General features: G+C 51.0%; 1 protein-coding gene across 1 annotated transcript; it reads right to left on the bottom strand.

Annotated features, from left to right (window-relative positions):
• Positions 1–1,734: 1,734 nt before the first annotated feature.
• LOC307077821 (tRNA (32-2'-O)-methyltransferase regulator THADA) lies at positions 1,735–19,662 on the bottom strand. The gene is made up of 31 exons (XM_079739296.1): positions 19,539–19,662; positions 19,246–19,426; positions 19,081–19,167; positions 18,947–18,974; positions 18,704–18,852; positions 18,469–18,591; positions 18,128–18,248; positions 17,266–17,420; positions 16,342–16,426; positions 16,071–16,207; positions 15,656–15,853; positions 14,798–15,521; positions 14,459–14,611; positions 12,868–12,977; positions 12,623–12,783; positions 12,075–12,226; positions 11,631–11,795; positions 10,996–11,156; positions 10,073–10,210; positions 9,876–9,980; positions 9,294–9,494; positions 8,711–8,861; positions 7,309–7,555; positions 6,749–6,985; positions 5,963–6,167; positions 5,132–5,320; positions 4,450–4,691; positions 3,846–4,007; positions 3,363–3,659; positions 2,949–3,151; positions 1,735–2,670 (listed from the first exon to the last, which is right to left on the bottom strand). Exons 1-31 carry the CDS (start codon positions 19,658–19,660, stop codon positions 2,438–2,440), a joined length of 5,622 nt encoding a protein of 1,873 aa, XP_079595422.1. The 5' UTR covers positions 19,661–19,662; the 3' UTR covers positions 1,735–2,437.
• Positions 19,663–19,832: the final 170 nt, after the last annotated feature.

The raw sequence follows: 19,832 nt of genomic DNA, 5'->3' as shown, positions 1-19,832 counted from the left end.
TATTTTCTTTTATTAATTTCAGCAGAAATCTTTCCGTTATTGAGTTGGAGGCGCAGAGCAAGGAATCCCTTCTGCTTTCCATTTAGTTGGGATCAGTGATAATATGCCCGTTAAATCCAACCTGACCGTCAGCCTAGGCGTCTGTCGGTGCAGGAGGCTGAGAACAGGAAGGAGAGGCAGGGGTCAGTAAGCTGCAGAATGCTCCGTCTATGCAACATACGCTGACCCTGGAACCCCCACCCAAACACACACTGAGCCATTGGGATTTAGTTGATTTCCTGGTTGAAAGTGATTGAATTCAGCTCACAAAAGTACATCCCGTATTCTTCCTATCGCTCTCTATGTCTCGTTCCTTGTCTGGATACATGTCTTACTGATAAGCAGGAGCTTCGTGCAACATGTTTTAAAAAACAAACCTTATCTATATAATATGAAGATATACCGATGCGGTGTGCGTGTAACCGGCCCGCAGCGTTACGGGGTTCATCATATACGGCTCACGCCTGATTTCCACCGTGGACGTACGCGCCGCGGAACGGCTGCGAACTCTGCCCTGCGTCCTTTTCCACCGGGCGAGTAACGGCAGCGTAGCGCTGCCTTGTGAGCCAGCCTTATTCACGCGAGATCACGAGATCACGCGATAATCCTAAACCTAATGTACTCACCTTCCACTCCCAAAAATACTACAATTAAATGCGAGGCTTTGTCCTTTCTGAAATTGTCCTTATAGAAAGGATGATTTTTTTCATAAATTATATAATGTTGCTTCACTTCAACAATCATTCTCTCGTCGCCCATGTTGCCGACCCTCTGAGACACTTTGATTGATTGACTGCTGACCTGGTGCCACCGGTCATGACGTAATGTTGATGTGAAGTTGTGATAGGCTACATGAGCTTAGTATTGTGTTTTATTTAGAAAATTGACTGGATGCTCTATGGCTTTTACTTTTTCACTTCCTGCCCGGCTCGATCTGCTCTGTTGAAATTGACGCGATTCAGCAACGGCTCGCGCCAAAAATAGAAGTGCCGCGGAATGACAGCGCTGCGGCGCGGCGTGCCGCCCCTGGGACGCTGCTGAAACGTTCCGCAGCGTGCCCGGTGGAAATGGTTTCATTGGTTAGAGTGGCAGCGATCAGCAGCGGTGACCGCGGCGCAGCCGGTCCGCGGCGCTTACGTCCCCGGTGGAAATGAGGCTTCAGCCGCTCGGAAAGCAAATGCACACCTTTTAGAAGCCCAGATGGTCACTTGCCAATAACGTGCACACACATGCACACACTAACCCTTTGTTAATTCAACCTAAACAGTTAATTAAAAATGTTGCTTGTTCAGTATAAGTGGTAAAATGAAGCATCTCATAAAGCTATAGTAGAACGATGTCGAAACAGTATGTTTGCAGGAAATGTCTTTGGGATGTTTTACAAAGACGTCTGGAGGCGAACGAGTCTGCTGCAGTGGGGAGGTCGGACATCCAAGGTGTTTCTACTGGACACCTACACAAGGCTCTGGGTTTTAGGAGTCTCATCCCTGACAAGACGGAATCAGAAAAAATAAATCACATCAAGACTAACCCTGTTCAATCACTAAAAGGAGGCTCTCACTCTTTGGGAGGAAGTTCGTATCCAAAATGAAACTGTTGTGATACAACTGCCCACCTTAATGTCATCATTAGCACCATTTATTCACGTCGGCATTAGCTTGTTGCTATTGAGATGAATGATCAACACAGGCCTAGAGCAGAAAGTGATGATTGTATGAATGTAGTTAACCAGCTGGACACAATAAGAGTTCTGTGGGATCCACTGTCGAAGTGAGCTGTGTGTGTGTCCCTCATGGGGATGGCCCATTATGTGGTCAGAAGGCCTCTAATGGACCATTAACGTCTGGCCCCGCCCTCTTGTGGGACCACTCTGCCAATCACTGGCCTCCCTGCCGCATTACACCATTTGTTCCCAACTCAGCTACGCTTCACCATGGAGATGTAATCTAATCAGAGGAAGAGCAGAGGTCTTCTGCTACAGGGAACGTGGCTGAGCGCGTCTTCAGTGAGACCACCGCTCCCCCTCCCTAGTGGCTGCTGACGGCCGTCAGGTGTGCAATGGGAGCTTTGTTTAAACTGACCGGTCAAAGTCTTGTGTGAGAACAGCAGCTAGTATGACACACAGACAACAGGCTAGCTATCTCAATGTTCTGGAGAAACAGGACTTTTTCATCATGTTCATGTTGATGCTGATGCTCATGTTCATGTCCATGGTCATGTTGATTCACCCCCACCAGAGTGAATGACTCCTGCAGGTTTGGCTGCTCTGGTAGGTCGGCTGTAGGACGTTGTCTTTAATAAACGGCAGTACTCGGTTCCAAAGCCACATGGTGGGTTGGACTCTCAGAGGCTGTGGGGGAACCAGGGCCCCGACCCAGTGGCCTCAGGAAGTCCGGCCTCAGGCCACGGCCTCCCTGAAGGCGGAAGGGAAGTGGAGGCCGTTCTGGCCCATCAGACACAGCAAGTCCTGGACGTCGTGCTGCAGGGTCAAAGGGTCAGCCAGGGGTCGGAGGTCAGAGGTCGTCTGGAGCAGCCGCAGCAGCAGGGCGGCCCTGCCCAACAGGCCGCACAGGGCGCCGTGGAAACGGGAGTGCGTCAGAACAGCCAGCCAGGCGGCATCCAGGGCGTGGCCTGTGGCGGACCACAAACCATGACAACCGTTAACAGAAGGTCACAGGACGTCGACCTTCGTAGCTTCAAATGACTCATTCAACATTCCAACAATAAGTCATGATTGTAACGTACACTCAGTGTCTTTGGCCCTGACTATTTCATAGTCAAAACAAGAGTCTTTCAAAGCCTGCTTGGCATGCTAGCAGCCTACCAGCTCGCAGGGGGTTAAATGCTAAATCCCATTTCTACGTTCTTCAGGAGGTGAACCTCCGCCCTGCCTCGTGGTCCAGACCCACCTGGCCGGAGGGCTCTGCATGCCGCCAGGTCTTCCAGGACCCGGGGCGCGGTCCTGCTGGCCCACGCTCGCAGGCGCTCTGCCAGCGCCGGGCATGCTGGGTATTTCTCTGCCATGTGTAGCAGCGGGGGCAGCAGGAAGGCCGCCATGACGGAGGGCTCGGCGAACACGTTGGCCTCGTCCTGCTCGTACAGACTGGAGCACCTGCAGTCATTTGGTCATTATCATCCCGTTAGCAGTGATGAGCCAATTACAGCACAGCAGGACGCTGGAGTCGACTTTAGGGTAATGATGAGCAACAACCGTCATTATATGACTACATGATTAACTCATTAATTCCTTATTAGGTCCAAGCCATGCCCTTCTCATGGCTAGCTGACTGTGTACAGATTAGACACCTTCCTGAGGAACCCACCGGTTCTCCTGCGCCTCCCTCAGCACCGACGGGAGGTCCGGCTCGGGCAGGTGCCCCAACAGTACCCCTAGCGTGGACGGACGCTCCCAGCAGCTCTCCAACAGGAAGTCCAGGACAAAAGGCACCTCCTGGTTGACCTGCATGAGGTGGAGGCTGCTCTGTCCTGCTGCTGCTCCTTCTCCTCCTCCTCCTGCTCCTCCAGTGCTGAGGTGGCGCAGTGTGGAGGCGAAGCGGGCCGCCGTGACGCGGACCTGCTGATTCTGGTCCTGCAGCAGGTAGAGGCCCGTGTTGATCAGCCTGCAGGGGGACAGAACCGCACATGATGGAAATATCCTAAACATTTGGTGATGAGGGTAACATGTGTAAACTCCCTCGGTCCTTCTCTCAGAATCCTCCCCTTTAGAGCTTTGTACTGGTCTTTGACCGTCATCACCAGCCTGCTACCTGGGGCCGATGTCAGGGTCTACTGTCCCAGCCTGTTACCTGGGGCTGATGTCGGGGTCTACTATCCCGGCCGGGCTCAGCAGAGGGTTCCCAGCCAGACACAGGGCTTTAGCGCAGGCGAGCCGCAGGACCTCAGGGGCCCCTGGAGAACAGTAGCCCTCCAAGAGGCTGCACCAACGACGGGAAGTGGGATCCTGTGGTCTGGGGGAGAGGGAGGAAGGGGGGGGGGGGGGGGGGGGGAGAAGAGAGAGAAAGAGACAAGAAAGAAAGAGAAAATTTAATAGATGTACATTTTGTTATTTACATAGGCAACTTAAAAAGAGTTGTTCGCATTTCCTTGCAGAGGCAACCAGGCCAGAATGTTGTTATTGAACTTTGATTCATGTTCTATAAGACATGCGAGTGACCGAATATGGGGTTGCGAGGCTCCCTTGATTATGAGGATTTGAATATAAAGAATATACTAAAACTCAAATATAATGCAAATGAGGGTTAAAAACCAAATGCATGATTCAACAAAGGCAGATTATCAGTCTACACATTCATGAATCCACCAAGCTATAGTTTGAACATGAAGTTCCCCTTCTTGTTCTAGTGGGGGGGGGGGGATGTTCTGCTGGAGGGGGAGGGGGAGGGTCAGGACCTGCGGGCCAGCAGCACACTGGCAGCACACAGGGCCTGGGACAGCAGCTCGGGGCCCCCTCTCTGCGCCTCCAGGTCTCCTAGCAACAGCTCCAGACTCTGCTGAAGCTCCGCCTCCTGCACCGGGTCAGCCTGAGGGGCCGGAGAGGGCCAGGCCCCCGGGGTCATCCCTGCCACCAGCGCTGCTAGGTAGCTCCTCCGGTACTCCACGTAGTCACTCAGCAGCGCCTCCTTCAGGTTGGCCTGCACACAGAACCATATCCAATCTGATCTCGTCATATGACTGCGTGTACAGCAGTCACACTTCTTCATAGAGTTGGAGGAGATGGGGCGCCATTCAAGCACTGGGATTTGCGTATTACCCTTGTCATTTTGTTCTTTAAAAGCTGCGCATATACTTTGACTTGTCACTGATTATAGATCATCTCTAATACCTGCACACCATATGTACTCTGAGTAGTAGGATACGGCCTACTCTCAGATGCAACACTTGAATTGCATTGCCAGCAATGACTGCTACAGTGTGTTTGTTGTGCATTTGACTAAATAAGAAACTTGAGCTTGAAAAGAAAGTGGCTTTTGAGGTTTCATAAATAAGCTTCATGTCTTTGGGGTTGGTACGATCCACCGGCTAGAGAGAACACCTACAGCCCTCTCCAGATCACCTGGGAAAACGCACTCGCCTGCAGCACTCTAAGGACCACCAGTTGCAAATTGCCTGTGCTTAGGCCACGCCCCTCCGCTACCCAGGTCACCAATGAGAGCTTCAGGTCGGGACTGGCTGAAGGAAAGCCCTCCCACATCTGGCCCGCCCATGCTGGGTCCACGCACAGGAAGTGAGCGGCGGTTTGGTGGTAGAACAACGATCCCACCTGTGCAAGTGACAAGGGTGATTGGAATGTGTTCAAGTTAGGTTAGCCATCCTGTCATTGTCCTACTACGTACAAGACTAACCGGTTTTAATTCGCTTTGTTGTGCTGTAGAAAAACAAATCAAGTCTTTCTTTTTTTACAGGGCTTGTTACTGGCGACAGCAGCTGATAAAACGGAAGAACGTATCGAAGTTGTTGAAATATATGAACAGTGTTCCAGGCAAGGGGAGACAAACGCACTGATTTCAAAGACAACATAACATCAGATAAGGCTTGACGCTCTACATTGTGTGGCGGAGTGCATGCTCTACACTGTGTGGTGCAGTGCGTGTTCTACATTGTGTGGTTGAGTGCACTCTTTACGTTGTGTGGTTGAGGGCATGCTCTACGTTGTGTGGTTGAGTGCATGCTCTACGTTGTGTGGTGCAGTGTGTGTTCTACGTTGTGAGTGGTGCAGTGTGTGCTCTACGTTGTGTGTGCTCTACGTTGTGTGGTGGAGTGCATGCTCTACGTTGTGTGGTGGAGTGCATGCTCTACATTGTGTGGTGGAGTGTGTGCTCTACGTTGTGTGTTGGAGTGTGTGCTCTACGTTGTGTGGTTGAGTGCATGCTCTACGTCGCGTGGTGGAGAACGTCCTAAGCACCTGGAGCCGGGGCTGTGGTTGACTTAGCTCCTGCAGCAGCGAGCCGCTGAGCTGGTGGAGGAAGGCCGGGGAACACCAGGCTCTCAGCGTGCTGACCACTGCCAGGTAGGCTGCTCTCACCAGGGGGCAGCGCTGGGCCGCGCTCGCCAGCCAATAGGACGCCTCGATCCGGCTTAACACCTCCCCCAGTTCACAGGAACCGTCCCTGTAATGAAAAACAGGGACATGGTACTTCCCGAAAGTGTCTTTACTGTCCATCCATTGTTCCAATTCTTAAGTGAACCAGAGATGACCCTGTATCACTCCTTCACCCCCACCTCATCTAAAGGACAAGACCAATTCATCATTCAATATTTTTTACGGCAGCGGTAACTTATAGACTAAATTATCATAAATGAATGGTTTTGTAGGTACGATAATAGCCATCATTTGAGTTTTGTTTGTTAGAGAAGGCAAAGCCTCCGCAAACAAATAATGAGTGAAATAGGTTGTGAGGATATCTGCTTCTGCCTGCCTCTGTATGAGATCATATCTATTTTAGACCGCTTCCGGCTTACTTCTGGCCCATCAGAGCATCCCTTCCCTGATTGGTTAAGGCAATCTATCTTGCCTGTCAATCACAGGTGGGTGAAATGCAATAATTCAGAAAGACAGAGAACCGTAGGGAGAGAAAACTCTGTGACCTTTAACCGCACAAACACAGACACCTCATTGAAATAATGAAACAATCAACCCCCAGCCCGGTCTGATTCCCCGTCCGGCCTGGTCCTTCTCATTAGAGCGTACCTGCCCGAGCTCAGAGCCGCGTCGAGCAGAGCTTGTGTCTGCAGCAGCTGGCCGTGCAACCGGTTGTGGCAGCAGCGGGCGGGCTGCGCTGGGAGCTGGGCGCTGAGCTGCAGGAGGAGGGCGCTGTGCTCCGAGGGCGACGCTGTGGCCACCAAGGCCTTGGCCGCCATGGTCCTCACGCTGTGGACGGGACTGGCCGCCAGCTGCAGCAACGGTTCCAGGAAGCCCGACAGGTCTCTGCAGAAGAGAAGGAAGAGCTGCTCAATGCGCCTCGCCTCTGGAACAGACCTTCACAACGTCACCATGTTCTGTTAAGTGAGGGCTCAAAACATCGTCCTTTGCCTCAGCTTTGATATATACTATTATATTCAGTTGTTTTAATGTCTGTAACTCCGAGTTATCCTTTGGACAGCACTACGAATGTTCTTGTGTTTATATATATTTCATGTATAATATATATATTATATATTTGTATCTATATAATATATAGATACAAAAACCACAGGATGTGCCTCATTAATCACAGACAGGACATTTAGGAGAGTCTAACCCCCACTGACCGTGTGGGCGCCGGGCCACCGGGCTGCAGCTGGGCCAGCAGGGTGAGGATGGGGTAGAGCGAGGGCTGCAGGCGGAGCCGCGCCCTCGCGCCCCGCAGATCCCCCGCCGCCGCCCGCAGCTCCCCCAGGAGGAAGGGCTGCAGGGCGCCGTGCTGCAGGAAGAAGGCCGGGGCCGAGGCGCCGTGCTGCACCGGGCCGTCCCGGGCGCCGCCCGGCCGCTGGCCCAGCACCCGCGAGCACAGGGAGCCTGGGGGTCAAAGGTTATGACGTAGGCAGGACAGCAACAACATAAAACCACCAGCATATTGAGCGCACAGGACACAAGCAAAAAACAATGTTTTAAAGTCTTTGTTTCAACTGGCAGTACGTCAACTGGCCTGCCCGTACTGACAGTACGGGCAGGGGCAGCCTCTGGTGCGGCGTCACTAGAGCCATGACTGAAATCTGTTGCAGACATCAGGACGCGGATCAGTGAGGGGTCCACGGGGTCTTACTTAGGGATGGGGATCGAAACCCGGTTCTATCAAGGACCCGGTTCCACTTTTTTCAAAACCCGAAAATCATTAACGTTTGGGCTTATCGATACCACTATCGAGTCCCGTCACTCATTTATTATTTTTTTTGTCCCGTAGGTCCTGTAACGTAATGTTGTGTCCCTCGAGTCGCATCACGGCATTTAAATCAAATCAATCCAATCACTGCAGCGTGTCCACCAATGTTTTTGAATGGAATTGTAAGCAAACAGGTATTACAAGTACAGGTACTACTACATTTACTGCAAAATGCAGTAGTAGGCTACCTTCAACTGTCTCCTCCTTCTCCTTTCGCACCACAGACAGGCCCGTCTTAATCATCCACTCAAAGTACGAGCGGTAATCGCACACACAGACATTGTCGCTAGTCCCGTCAGTTAAAAATAGGAATCCAATTGTGAGATCGGTGTTGTGATCGGCAGCATACAAAATAGTTATCTTAAAAAGTAACTAAAGTTTTCGATGTGCTGTGTGATGATGTGTTGAGGTTGGCTCAGTAAAACGACTGTTAGGTTATCATGATGCGTTCAAATGTAACATAGTAACATGGTAAATTGAGTTTTAGGTGAGAAACATGAGTTATACTGTATTACACATGTTTCTGCATTACTAATGCAGTTGTATAGTGCTCTAATCATTTAAGTATAGATAATTGAAACTACTGATGTCAATATTTATTAAGAATTACATATTTAATTTAAAATATTATTTATTTCCTAAATATTTTCCTCATCTCTAAAAAAGTGTCGTATTTCCACCAATTAATAGAAAACTATCGATAATGGTATCGATAAAGACTCGGGTCGTTAAGGAGTATCGAAAACGGTATTGATATCAATAAATATTAATGATCCCCATCCCTGTCTTACTGTAGAGCTGCAGGGCGGCGTTCCTCATGGCCCAGCACGGCGAGCGCAGCAGCGTCAAGGACAGAACGGCCACGTCGGACGCATACTGCAGCATGGCTCCCCCCAGCAGGGAGCCCCGGACCAGGGCCTGCAGCGTGTGCACCGCGCACACCTGGGGGGGGCACGGTGCATGGTTATAATGGATAGTTATAACTTCTTCATCCAAAATTAAGTAGTTATAACATTAAGGACTGTGAGAGGATGTTTACAATAAGTTTCAGGTTTCAATCCGTAGTGGGCCTGCACCCCCTCTCATTGGCGGGTTAGTGGGCCTGCACCCCCTCTCATTGGCGGGTGAGTGGGCCTGCACCCCCTCTCATTGGCGGGTGAGTGGGCCTGCACCCCCTCTCATTGGCTGGTTAGTGGGCCTGCACCCCCTCTCATTGGCAGGTTAGTGGGCCTGCCCCCCCTCTCATTGGCTGGTTTTTCTCCACCTGCCAGTTAAGCCTTGATGTGACGCAGCTGTGCTCCACTTAGTGAGCTAGGCTGGAGGGTTAACATGGGACAGGGCATGAGTAAAGGGGTCGGGGGGGGTTCTACTGACCTGGGGGAGGTCAAGGGTCTGGTCCCAGTGGGCCGGCAGGGGGTCCCGGGCCGTGTCCAGCAGGGTGCCCACGCTGAGGGATAGGAGGGGCCGCGAGCGGTTGGCCTCCTCGGCCGACGCCACGCAGAGCAGCAGCATGGGGAGGCCCGCCCCCCGCCGGGTCACCGAGCTGGGGCGGGGCGAGCGGACCACCTGCAGCCCCTGGAGAGAGAGAGAGACAGAAACAGAGGGACAGAGTCAGATAGACAGGAGGCGATAGCGAGCAGAGAGACAGTTGTGTTGTTGCAAATCAATTACGCTACTTATGTTAATTATAGTTCATCAAATTCATTACTAATCAGCTTCTTCAAATTAAATGTTGCTCAGAGTTCCACTGTGAGTGAGAGAGAGAGAGAGAGAGAGAGAGAGAGAGAGAGAGAGAGAGAGAGAGAGAGAGAGAGAGAGAGAGATAGAGATAGAGATAGAGATAGAGAGAGAGAGAGTCTGTTCCCCAACAGCAGCAGAACTTCACAAACAGTTTCTGGAATGTCGTTGTCCTCTAGCAGGTACATGATGTATTTCCCAGCATGCATCTGGGCTCACCTGTCTCAGCATGTGTTCCGGGATGTCCCTCCACTCCGGATCCCAGCTTGTCAACAGCGCTGCGCAGAACCGGGTGAATCCGGCACCGCAGCCCTCCACCGCCCCCTGGTGGGCGAGGAGGGGAATATACCGTTTCAGGGGGATGAAATTGTTTTGCACACGCAGACAAAACCTCCACGTCGTGGAATGCGACTCACCCAGTGGCGACACTTGAGGAGAATGTTCTTGAACACTTTGGATCCTCTCTTGAGGTCCTCTGTTGTAAGAAGACACGCCTCCGGTTTGCCTTCTGCTAGCAGTCGCTCCACAAGTAGACCCAAGAAGATCCCTACTCCCTGGAGACGAGACAAAAGAAATCTAATTGTATAAAACTGTAGTAAATATAACAAAACACCAATAAATGATATCCGTCACATTAAAAGGAAACATTTGGCCTCAGTGCCTTAAAAAGTTTGAAATCGGTCTATTATCGAATTGTATCGAGAGAGAACGCTGAAATAGATAGCCTCTCTCAAGGAGAAGTCTCACTCTGCGGTCCCCTTGTGGCAGCAAAGGTCCCGTTTAGATTCACCAACTCAACAACCTTCACCTAAATCTTTCACTGAGCCGCACTTTCAGTGGTCCAACAAAATCTTCTCTCTCAAGCTTCACTCGAGAGTCCACAGGAACCGACGATGGAGTCATACTTCTCTCAGAAATGGCTCATTAGTGGTCCCCATTAGTCACTTAGATCCAAGATGTGTGAGGTTGAAAAAAAAGGGGTTGTCCGGCAGCGCCAGCCTTTCCCTATGGGAGGTCTGGCCTCCAGCGGTGATCCACTGGGGCAAGAACCTCCTATTTGTCAGGAAGAGGTCTTGATTGACATGAAATGTAACCAGCCACAAACCAAAAACACAGACCCCCGATGAAACAGACCCGATTTAAAACAATCGCTCATCGTTCTGTGAAAGGCGATAAAAATGACACACCCATGCACTGATTAAACCCATGCAGGTCAGCACTAGAATAAACCGAAATCACCCTACATTTCTACATGTCTTCATTTCATCTACATATATGAGAGTGACATTGCAGCCAGCCAACGAGAATCGTGAGGGCCAAACCAAAGAGCGGAGGCTACCTTGAGGGTGACCCAGCAGCAGGTGAGGAGAAGGCCGTGCTCCTCAGTCAACAGGATGCTGTCCTCCTCCTCTTCCTCCCCAGCCCCGCCCCCGGGCGATGCCTGGGCGATCAACGTGTTGAGGGCGTTGCCCATGTCGCAGAAGGAGGGCGGGGCGTCACCTGAGGGAGAGGTAAATGGGAGAGAGGATCATCTGGACATCAGCCACATTCACAGGCTGAATGTACAATACAGGCATTGTACTTTAAAAAGATAATAAACTGCAAACTTAAAGTGGTAATCACAGAGCTTCCATTTCTTTCTATTGGGTGACCTCGTTTCCCAACACCAAGTGTTGTTAACCTCCATGGTGTTGACACATTCAGCCGTACATTGACTCTTTAATCACTCACTTTTATAAATAATAATAATAATAATAATAATAATAATAATAATAATAATAATAATAATAAATACATTTTCCTCAGGTTTCATCTTTTGTTTCGATCTTTGCTTTAGTTTGTTTGAGTGTTTTGTAATAATGTATTGCATATTGTATTTGTTTATATAATTGAATCTAGTTAGCATCACAATTAGCCTTTAACAACTTTAACGACGGCTGGCCTGCAGCCAATCGCCCAGTCAACCCAGCGTACCGTTCTCCTGGGGCAGGCTCTCCTGTGCTCCGTACAGCACGCCCAGCAGCAGCAGGGAGATGTTCTCCAGCAGGCCCAGCAGCTCCACCACCACGCTGTGGTCCAGCATGTCCCCCAGACGGCCGGGAGCCTCCAGTAGGCACCTCTCCAGCGTGCTCAGAGCCCCTGATCCACACAATGACAACGAGTCAGGACTCAACCAGCTGTTCATCGATGGGTTGTTGGTCTACTAAACATGTTGGTCTCTACTTTTCATGCTTTTTTGTTAATTAAAATGTATCCAAAGCAAATTGCGCTTTGGATTAACTTTGGATCTTTCTTTAATCCACGTCGGCCTATTGCTCAAGGAGGCCTACAGGTAGACTGCAGACAGTGTTGAACCCAGAACCTTTGGGCTGCACCACTACAGACTCCTTTGTGTGCTCTGGTTTTGCGTTGACCCACCGTGCAGCGGCGTGCTCCTGGCCCCCAGCAGCACGTCCTCCTTGGCCGTGAGGTAGTGGCGCTCCAGTTCTCTGACCAGATCCTGGACCACGCCTGAGGTCCCCCTGGGGCCCGCACTGTGGTCTGTCCACAGCTGCTGGACGTCTGGACATCTGAAGGGGGGACAACGTGTGAAGGCAGCGGAATCATTGTTAAATACTTGATCCTGATTGGTCAATAACGTTCCAAAGGTCTAAAGCCCTTCCGCCTTTTAAGAGTGATGAAACAATGTGCTACAAACACAAAATACAAATATGGACCCATTGTTTCCTTGACAACGACGTACATTATATTGTAGCCGGGACACCCCATTGTGGTTTATAACTAACTTAACTTCTCTTAACAGACAGGTCTATGTGATCAAAGCAGTCAAAGCAGGGGAACATAATAATCCACCAAAGAAATCTAAACAGGACATCCGGCGTGGGATGGACGCTTTATCTACCAACGCGTGGCCAAAAGATCCTCTTCAAGGACACAGGTTGTGTTTCCGGAGGGGAAAGACCTACTTGTGCAGCAGCACCTTGGTCATGAGGGCCCCCATCTGGGCCTGGGGGACTCGCGGGCTGCACAGCAGGAGCCGGCTCCTCCCCCGCAGCAGCGCCGCCACGTCCTCCGGCCAGGCCACCGGGAAGTACCGCAGCAGCAGGCCGGCGGAGAGCTCGCGGACCTGGGGACGCACGGCGGGGACACAGCGGTGAACCAGAGCCTCCCGTGGCTGACTGGGGAGGGACAGGATTGGGGGGGGGGTTACCTCATTGGTGGAGTCCTCCAAGCAGCCAATCAGAGTGAGCAGCTTGGCCCTGCAGAAGAAGTCCCATTGCTCCCTCTGTCTGGCCCAGTTGATCAGGGCCGACACGCACACTGCAGGAAAAACACAATGAGACCACAGCGTCACATGACGTGTCACATGACCCACACTGAGGGGAACACCTGACCAATAATATCACTGGCCACACCTCCATGGTCAACATAGAAATGGTTCTCTGCTCATGTGATATCGGATAACCTTGTAGCATAAATAAAGTTGTTTAAACTGAAGACATATGGATGTCCTGGTGATCTAGCCAGCAGTAGCTGGTGATACTAGTTTAAAGGTCTTATGACCTGCCACCAGGTATGAGTGTGATTAGCCGTTACAAGCCTTTTTTGAAAATCTCGCTCTTATGACATCACAAGTGGGCGTGTCCACCTAGATGTATCCTGGATGGATCAGTCTTCCAGCCTACCCAGTGGACTATAGCAAACGTTGCTCATCTATGCGTCACACATCTAGGTGGACACGGCAACTTGTGATGTCATATTAGCCAAATATTCAAAACGGCTTGTAACGGCACCTTGTAACAGCAACTCACGCCTGGTGGCATGTCATGGGGCCTTTAACGCAACAGAGAACCAGAACGTCAACTTTATGGAGAACACAGGTTAGGCCTGAGTGGACTGGGGGTTGGATGTGGAGTCATGCATCTAGACCTGACCTGGGGGAGTCATGTATCTAGACTCAGGGCTGGGGGAGTCATGTATCTAACCTCTGACCTGGGGGAGTCATGTATCTAGACTCAGGGCTGGGGGAGTCATGTATCTGGACTCTGACCTGGGGGAGTCATGTATCTAGACTCTGACCTGGGGAAGTCATGTATCTAGACCTTACCTGACCTGGGGGAGTCATGTATCTAGACCTGACCTGGGGGAGTCATGCATCTAGACCTGACCTGGGGGAGTCATGTATCTAGACCTGACCTGGGGGAGTCATGTATCTAGACTCAGGGCTGGGGGAGTCATGTATCTAGACTCATGGGGGAGTCATGTATCTAGACTCAGGGCTGGGGGAGTCATGTATGTAGACCCGGACCTGGGGGAGTCATGTATCTAGACTCTGACCTGGGGGAGTCATGTATCTAGACTCTGACCTGGGGGAGTCATGTATCTAGACTCAGGGCTGGGGGAGTCATGTATCTAGACTCTGACCTGGGGGAGTCATGTATCTAGACTCTTACCTGGGGGAGTCATGTATCCAGACTCTGACCTGACCTGGGGAAGTCATGTATCTAGACTCAGGGCTGGGGGAGTCATGTATCTAGACTCTGACCTGGGGGTGTCATGTATCCAGACTCTGACCTGGGGGAGTCATGTATCCAGACTCTGACCTGACCTGGGGAAGTCATGTATCTAGACTCAGGGCTGGGGGAGTCATGTATCTAGACTCTGACCTGGGGGAGTCATGTATCTAGACTCAGGGCTGGAGGAGTCATGTATCTAGACCCAGGGCTGGGGGAGTCATGTATCTAGACTCATGGGGGAGTCATGTATCTAGACTCATGGGGGGGTCATGCATGTAGACTGACCTGGGGGCTGGCCCTTCTTCCTCTCGGGGCTCCAGGTGTCGGTGCAGGTCTCCAGCAGGGCGGAGAGCAGCAGCAGGGCGGTCTTCTTCCTCTGGTAGCTGTGCCCTTGAGCCAGGTAGGAGTAGCACAGCAGACTCAGCCACTCCACGAAATCTGAAGGACAAACCATGCATCGTTGTCAACCTGTGTTTTACTTCCTCCTGCCTATGAAGCGTTTGATTGGACAAAAATGAGCACTGAGAGAGAGGGAGGATACCACGCACCTGAAAAATGTGAAAAATGATGGCTGCTAAAGGTTTGAAAACAAAAAGAGTTGGGGAACCTTCCCCGCCACCTTACCCACGCCCTGCTCCAGGACGCCCCCCTCATCGAGGGCCCCCCCCTGGGGGGCCTCCTTCCCCCTGGGTGGCCGGAGGCTCTGCAGGCAGCTGTCCCGGATGCGCACCAGGAAGCGCCGCGTCCCCGTCTGGAAGTGCTGGCGGAAGGTGGAGGATTCCCCGTTGAGGTTCTGGGGGACGAAGGCCCTCATGGCGCTCAGCTCCAAGGGCCCCGGGGGGTCCTTGCTTCTGGGGCTGCAGCACAGCAGGTCCAGTGCGGCCATGCGTACCCTGTGGTCGGCCGAGCCCAGCGCCAGCCGCAGCCTGCGCGGGCCTGAGGCCCCCTGCAGGGTCCAGGGGGAGCCGCCCGTGGAGGCCCGGTGGACGGCCAGCACGCGGGCCCAGGCGTGGAGGTTCTGCGGGGTGTCGGGCTGCAGGGCGGCCAGGAGGGGGTGCACCGCGCTGGGGAACGCCTGCAGGGTGGCGGGCAGCAGGTGGGTCGAGGCGTTGGTCTGTAGGAGGGTCGACTCCGAGCTCAGCGCCTCCAGCAGGACTGGGAGCCAGGGCCTCGCCCACTGATTGGCCAGCTCCAGCTCAGTGGGCGGGGCGTCGGGTGAGGCTGTACATAGGTCCCGCCTCTGCTGCAGGATCAGACATTTGTGGAGCTCCGATGCGCACGGTGACAGGTGATTGGTGGAGAGGCACTTCAACAGGTGGTTTGGGAGCTCTGGGTATTGCTCCAGCACCTAGAGAATAACAGAAGGTTTTACTGCATGATCAGTATCCCCTGTCAGACAAAACGTTCATGTGGGACGCAGTTGATATCTCTGTGTTTCACTAGAGTTCTTGTGTCTGCTGACATAGTAACATTTTGTCTCACCACAGCAGCGCCCAGGTGAGGGATCAGGGCACAGAGGAGAGGGTACTTGGCCCGGGCCTCCCAGGGCAGCTGGGTGACGCGCTGCAGGAGAGTAAGTGACAGCTTCTTGGTTGTGTCTCCAAAGTGCTGGCAGTCCCTCTCATAGAGCTCCAGCAGCAGGCGGAACGCACCGCGCACGTCCTCCGACACGCCCTCAACCTGTCAGTGGAGACATCTGCATAAAACTAAAACTAAAACTGAAGGTAATGACACATGCCCCTTCGCCCAAACACCGAGGGATTTAACCTCTCTAAAATCGAGTTGAGGATATATTATTTTGAACAAGTCATACAAAAAGTAACGGCAGCAGTCACCGTAGCGCTCCAAACCTAATGCAGGACCCGTCTAGAGGAGCAGATAAATAGACCAAACTCACTGGGCTCTCTGCGTTGTTCCACATGACCTGAATGAGCTGCTGCTGGAGGCTGGACCAATCAGGAAGCAGCCTTACGCCCGTCAGCTCCCAGATGGCAGGAAGGCAGTCCTTCACCTTCTTCAACCAAAGCGTCAGCACTGAGCACACGGTTAATACACCAGTTCATTCACTGATTCATCTTCACACCCACACACAGTAAGTATATCACACTGTTCATGAACTGATTCATCTTCAGACCCGATGCAGGACATGATGCTACGGACGGCATTACCTTCAAACATGTAGTGGTGACAGTCAAGCTTCTCCTGGCACAGAGTGCAGACCAGGGGGAACACATCCGCCAGCAACAGGCAGCCCTGGAGAGACAGATGGTTAAGGCGCCTTCCCCTCCTGGTCATTAAACAATCAGCTCCTCCCCCTCCCCATGGTGATTTACCAATCAGCTCCGTCTCCCCTGGCTTCCCCAAAACCCTCGTTACCAAGAACAGTTTTCAAAATAACTTGTTAACTTGTTGTAGCGATTGTGATAAGGAATATTTAGCATAAGCTCGCCTGCGCCAAACTTAAACAACAGCTGTAGCACTTTGGTCTTTGTTACACTTCAGTACTTGTATGGCGACTGAATGTTTTGTCCACAAATTGACTTAGACAAAAGTGCTATGTTGAAATTGTTGACATTAATTGATAAGAGTGAACTGATGCTAAATGCTCCTGGACCTGCTCCTGGACCAATCAGTACTACAAAGTCTGTTTGACTCACTATGTAACAGATGTTTTAGTGAAGCCAGGCGGTTACGACGGGTCAACACAGTAATTGTCCTTTAACAGTTTAGAAGGGAGCGTATTCATTCTGCGCTTGGTCTGAGTAGGATGTCAGGTGTTTAGAAGGGAACCTACATCTGCGCTGGGTGATAGCAGGATGTCAGGTGTTCAGTGGGAGTGTGTTTTCAGTCTGTGCTGGGTGATAGCAGGATGCCAGGTGCTTAGAAGGGAGCCTACGTCTGTCCTGGGTGATAGCAGGATGCCAGGTGCTTAGAAGGGAGCCTACGTCTGTGCTGGGTGATAGCAGGATGTCAGGTGCTTAGAAGGGAGCCTACGTCTGTGCTGGGTGATAGCAGGATGTCAGGTGCTTAGAAGGGAGCCTACGTCTGTGCTGGGTGATAGCAGGATGTCAGGTGCTTAGAAGGGAGCCTACGTCTGTGCTGGGTGATAGCAGGATGTCGGGCCGGCAGCACATCAGCAGACCCCTGGCCACGGCCAGCCGCTCCACGCCGTCCCGCCGCTCCGGGCCGCCCCGCCCCGGGGAGCCACAGCGCACAGTGAGGACGCCCACGGTCAGCAGCCAGGGCTCTGAGCCAGAGGGAGGGAGGAAAGAGGTTTATTTCGCCTGTTGGTTATTATACAAATGATAAGGGAGAATACAATTAAATAATAGCCGTTTAATATACATAAAGGAAGCCTTTCTGCCAAATGAATAACAACTACAATTACAATTACAATTACGGCATTTCGCAGACGCTTTTATCCAAAGCGACTTACATCGGTTAATACACACATTGACACACCGACAGCAGAGTCAACCATGCAAGGCGACAGCCAGCTCGTCAGGAGCAGTTAGGGTTAAGTGTCTTGCTCAGGGACACATCAACACTCAGCTAGGAGTGTTGCTAGGAGAATAAGGGGAGTCTTTCAAAATGAGTGTACAGGATTTATTTCTTCTGTTTTGTTCTGAGCGGGATCTTTATTCTGCAAATATTTGGATGCTTTGAACTTTATTAATGTCCCAGAAAGGATTAAGAGACCTTTCAAATAAAGAATTGTGTTAAAAAAAAAATACTGCTTTTTGTGCATTGTAAACATTCTATGAATTTCTATGTTTTAGTTGTTATGAAAATTTAAAAATGTTGTTGGGTTCATTTGGAATATTGTATTATTGCTATTTTGTGGCTGCCATGGTGGGATTGGGGAAGTTGTTTTGGGGATAATTTTTAATCCATGTTTGAGTGATGGTTAGAGTGTTATTGGGCGTCTACAAACCAAAACGGAGGAAGGGGCACCTGAACCAGAGATCTTCAGCAGGCTGCCGGCCGCCGCCCCGCCCGCTCTGCTGTCAGGCGCTGTGTTGATCAGCATGGAAACCGTGGTCCCGGCCAACAGACGGGTGTCCCTGTTGGAGCGCTGGAACACCAGAGGGGATCTTGTTAACACTCTGAGATCGTTTAGACGCACCAGCCTGTGTCTGAACACCTGGCTGCCACCAGGCAATGGGGGAAGAGTTTGTATCATTTGGCAGAAAAAACCTGGGTTCAAATCGCTTGGCTGCTAGAACCTTCCACTCAAACAGACACGATTCTAAAAGTGAATATCGGACACTGGCGCCAAACAACGAGTCGAGCACCTGGCCGAGGATGACGTCCACGAGGGCCTCCAGGATGCTTTGCAGCCTGGGGCCATCAGGGTTTGGCTCCCACACCAGCGGGGCCACTTCCCCGGGCAACAGCTGGAACATCTGCAGACACACCTGGAGGAAGCACAGGAGAGCTCAACCAGGAACCGTGGATCTGGGACAACACTGGGGAATCATGTGGAAACAAAACATTGCATGCACAGGGTGTTAAATATGTGGTATTTACCTTTACAGCAGCATAACAAAATGTCCCATTTCTTAAGCCTTCCTGCTCCATTACAACAGGGAACAGCCGTGACATCTTTTCCAGAAGGTCAGGAAAGGTCTCCCTCCACACATCTCTGCCAATCCTGCTGTCCTCCAGGAACATACAGGCTAAACAATACGTTGAAATAAAGTTTAAAATAACGACAACATTAAAAATCTACTTGCTGTAAGGCAGAATTGTATGTATAGAATCTTAACAGACCTATCTGCAAATCATCAATGGACAATATCTAGAAAGAAAGTGTGGTGGAAGTACAGTGAAATTATTAAAACCGTGATATGTTGAAAATCATTTACATCGTATTTTAGTAAAAAAATCCTAAACACATATATTACCTGGTCCCTATGGACAATGTCATGCAAACACCGAGAGGTTTCTCTTAAAACCAGCTGGTGGTTCACTTTTGCCAGATGCTGCAACATCTGTAAAGGAAAGACCCAACTTTAAGCGACCTCTTATGTTGCAGCATCAAACTGATTGACAGCAAAGCTAGGGCTGACCTTGTCCAGTTTGCGACAAGCTATGGAGCTGTTGACCATTTCTAATTGCATGGAAAGGAGGAGCCTGACCAGCAGCAGGAGCTGCTCCTCTTCTAGAGAAGAGAGATGCGCATCTGGGATCTTCTTCAGCAACTGGAAAGCATCTTCTAAGCAGCGCTCCTTGCATCTTTTTACTGTATTTCTATGAGTGTGACCAAGAAAGATAATGAAAAGTCCGAGTTCTTATATTAAACACATGTCAATACAATTTAAATAACTTTTCTTATGTACTTATTTTGGATTGGTTGCCATACCTGGATCCCTCGGACAGTTGGTTGATAATGGACTTGAGTGTCATGCTGACATCTCCTAGCGGGTTGTCTTCTGTGTCAATTAAGTCAACAATAGCTGTCTTCAGATCTTCAAACGATAACATTATGTTTCACTTTGTACATCAGTTCAACTAATTTCATTGAAAGTGTTGCATGGGCACGTCTGGGATGTTTCCTCGTGTGACAAACGTCTTCCTCTCGTCTTACTCCTGTGGCACTCATTGGACCCGGCGAGGAGGTGCTTCCTCCTAGCGCCGGGTGGTGGAATGTTTAAAA

The sequence above is a fragment of the Pollachius pollachius genome (assembly GCF_949987615.1).
Source record: "Pollachius pollachius genome assembly, chromosome: 1".
In the NCBI taxonomy this organism is placed as follows: Eukaryota; Metazoa; Chordata; class Actinopteri; order Gadiformes; family Gadidae; genus Pollachius; species Pollachius pollachius.
This window is presented reverse-complemented; position numbering and strand designations above follow the sequence as displayed.

Coding starts and splice junctions, on each gene's coding strand:
- LOC307077821 (XM_079739296.1), bottom strand. CDS start 19,660: ATGTTATCGTTTGAAGATCTGAAGACAGCTATTGTTGACTTAATTGAC. Junction 18,853..18,946: donor CATTGATGATTTGCAGATAG/GTCTGTTAAGAT, acceptor CGTATTGTTTAG/CCTGTATGTTCCTGGAGGAC. Junction 15,854..16,070: donor GGAACAACGCAGAGAGCCCA/GTGAGTTTGGTC, acceptor CTCCACTGACAG/GTTGAGGGCGTGTCGGAGGA.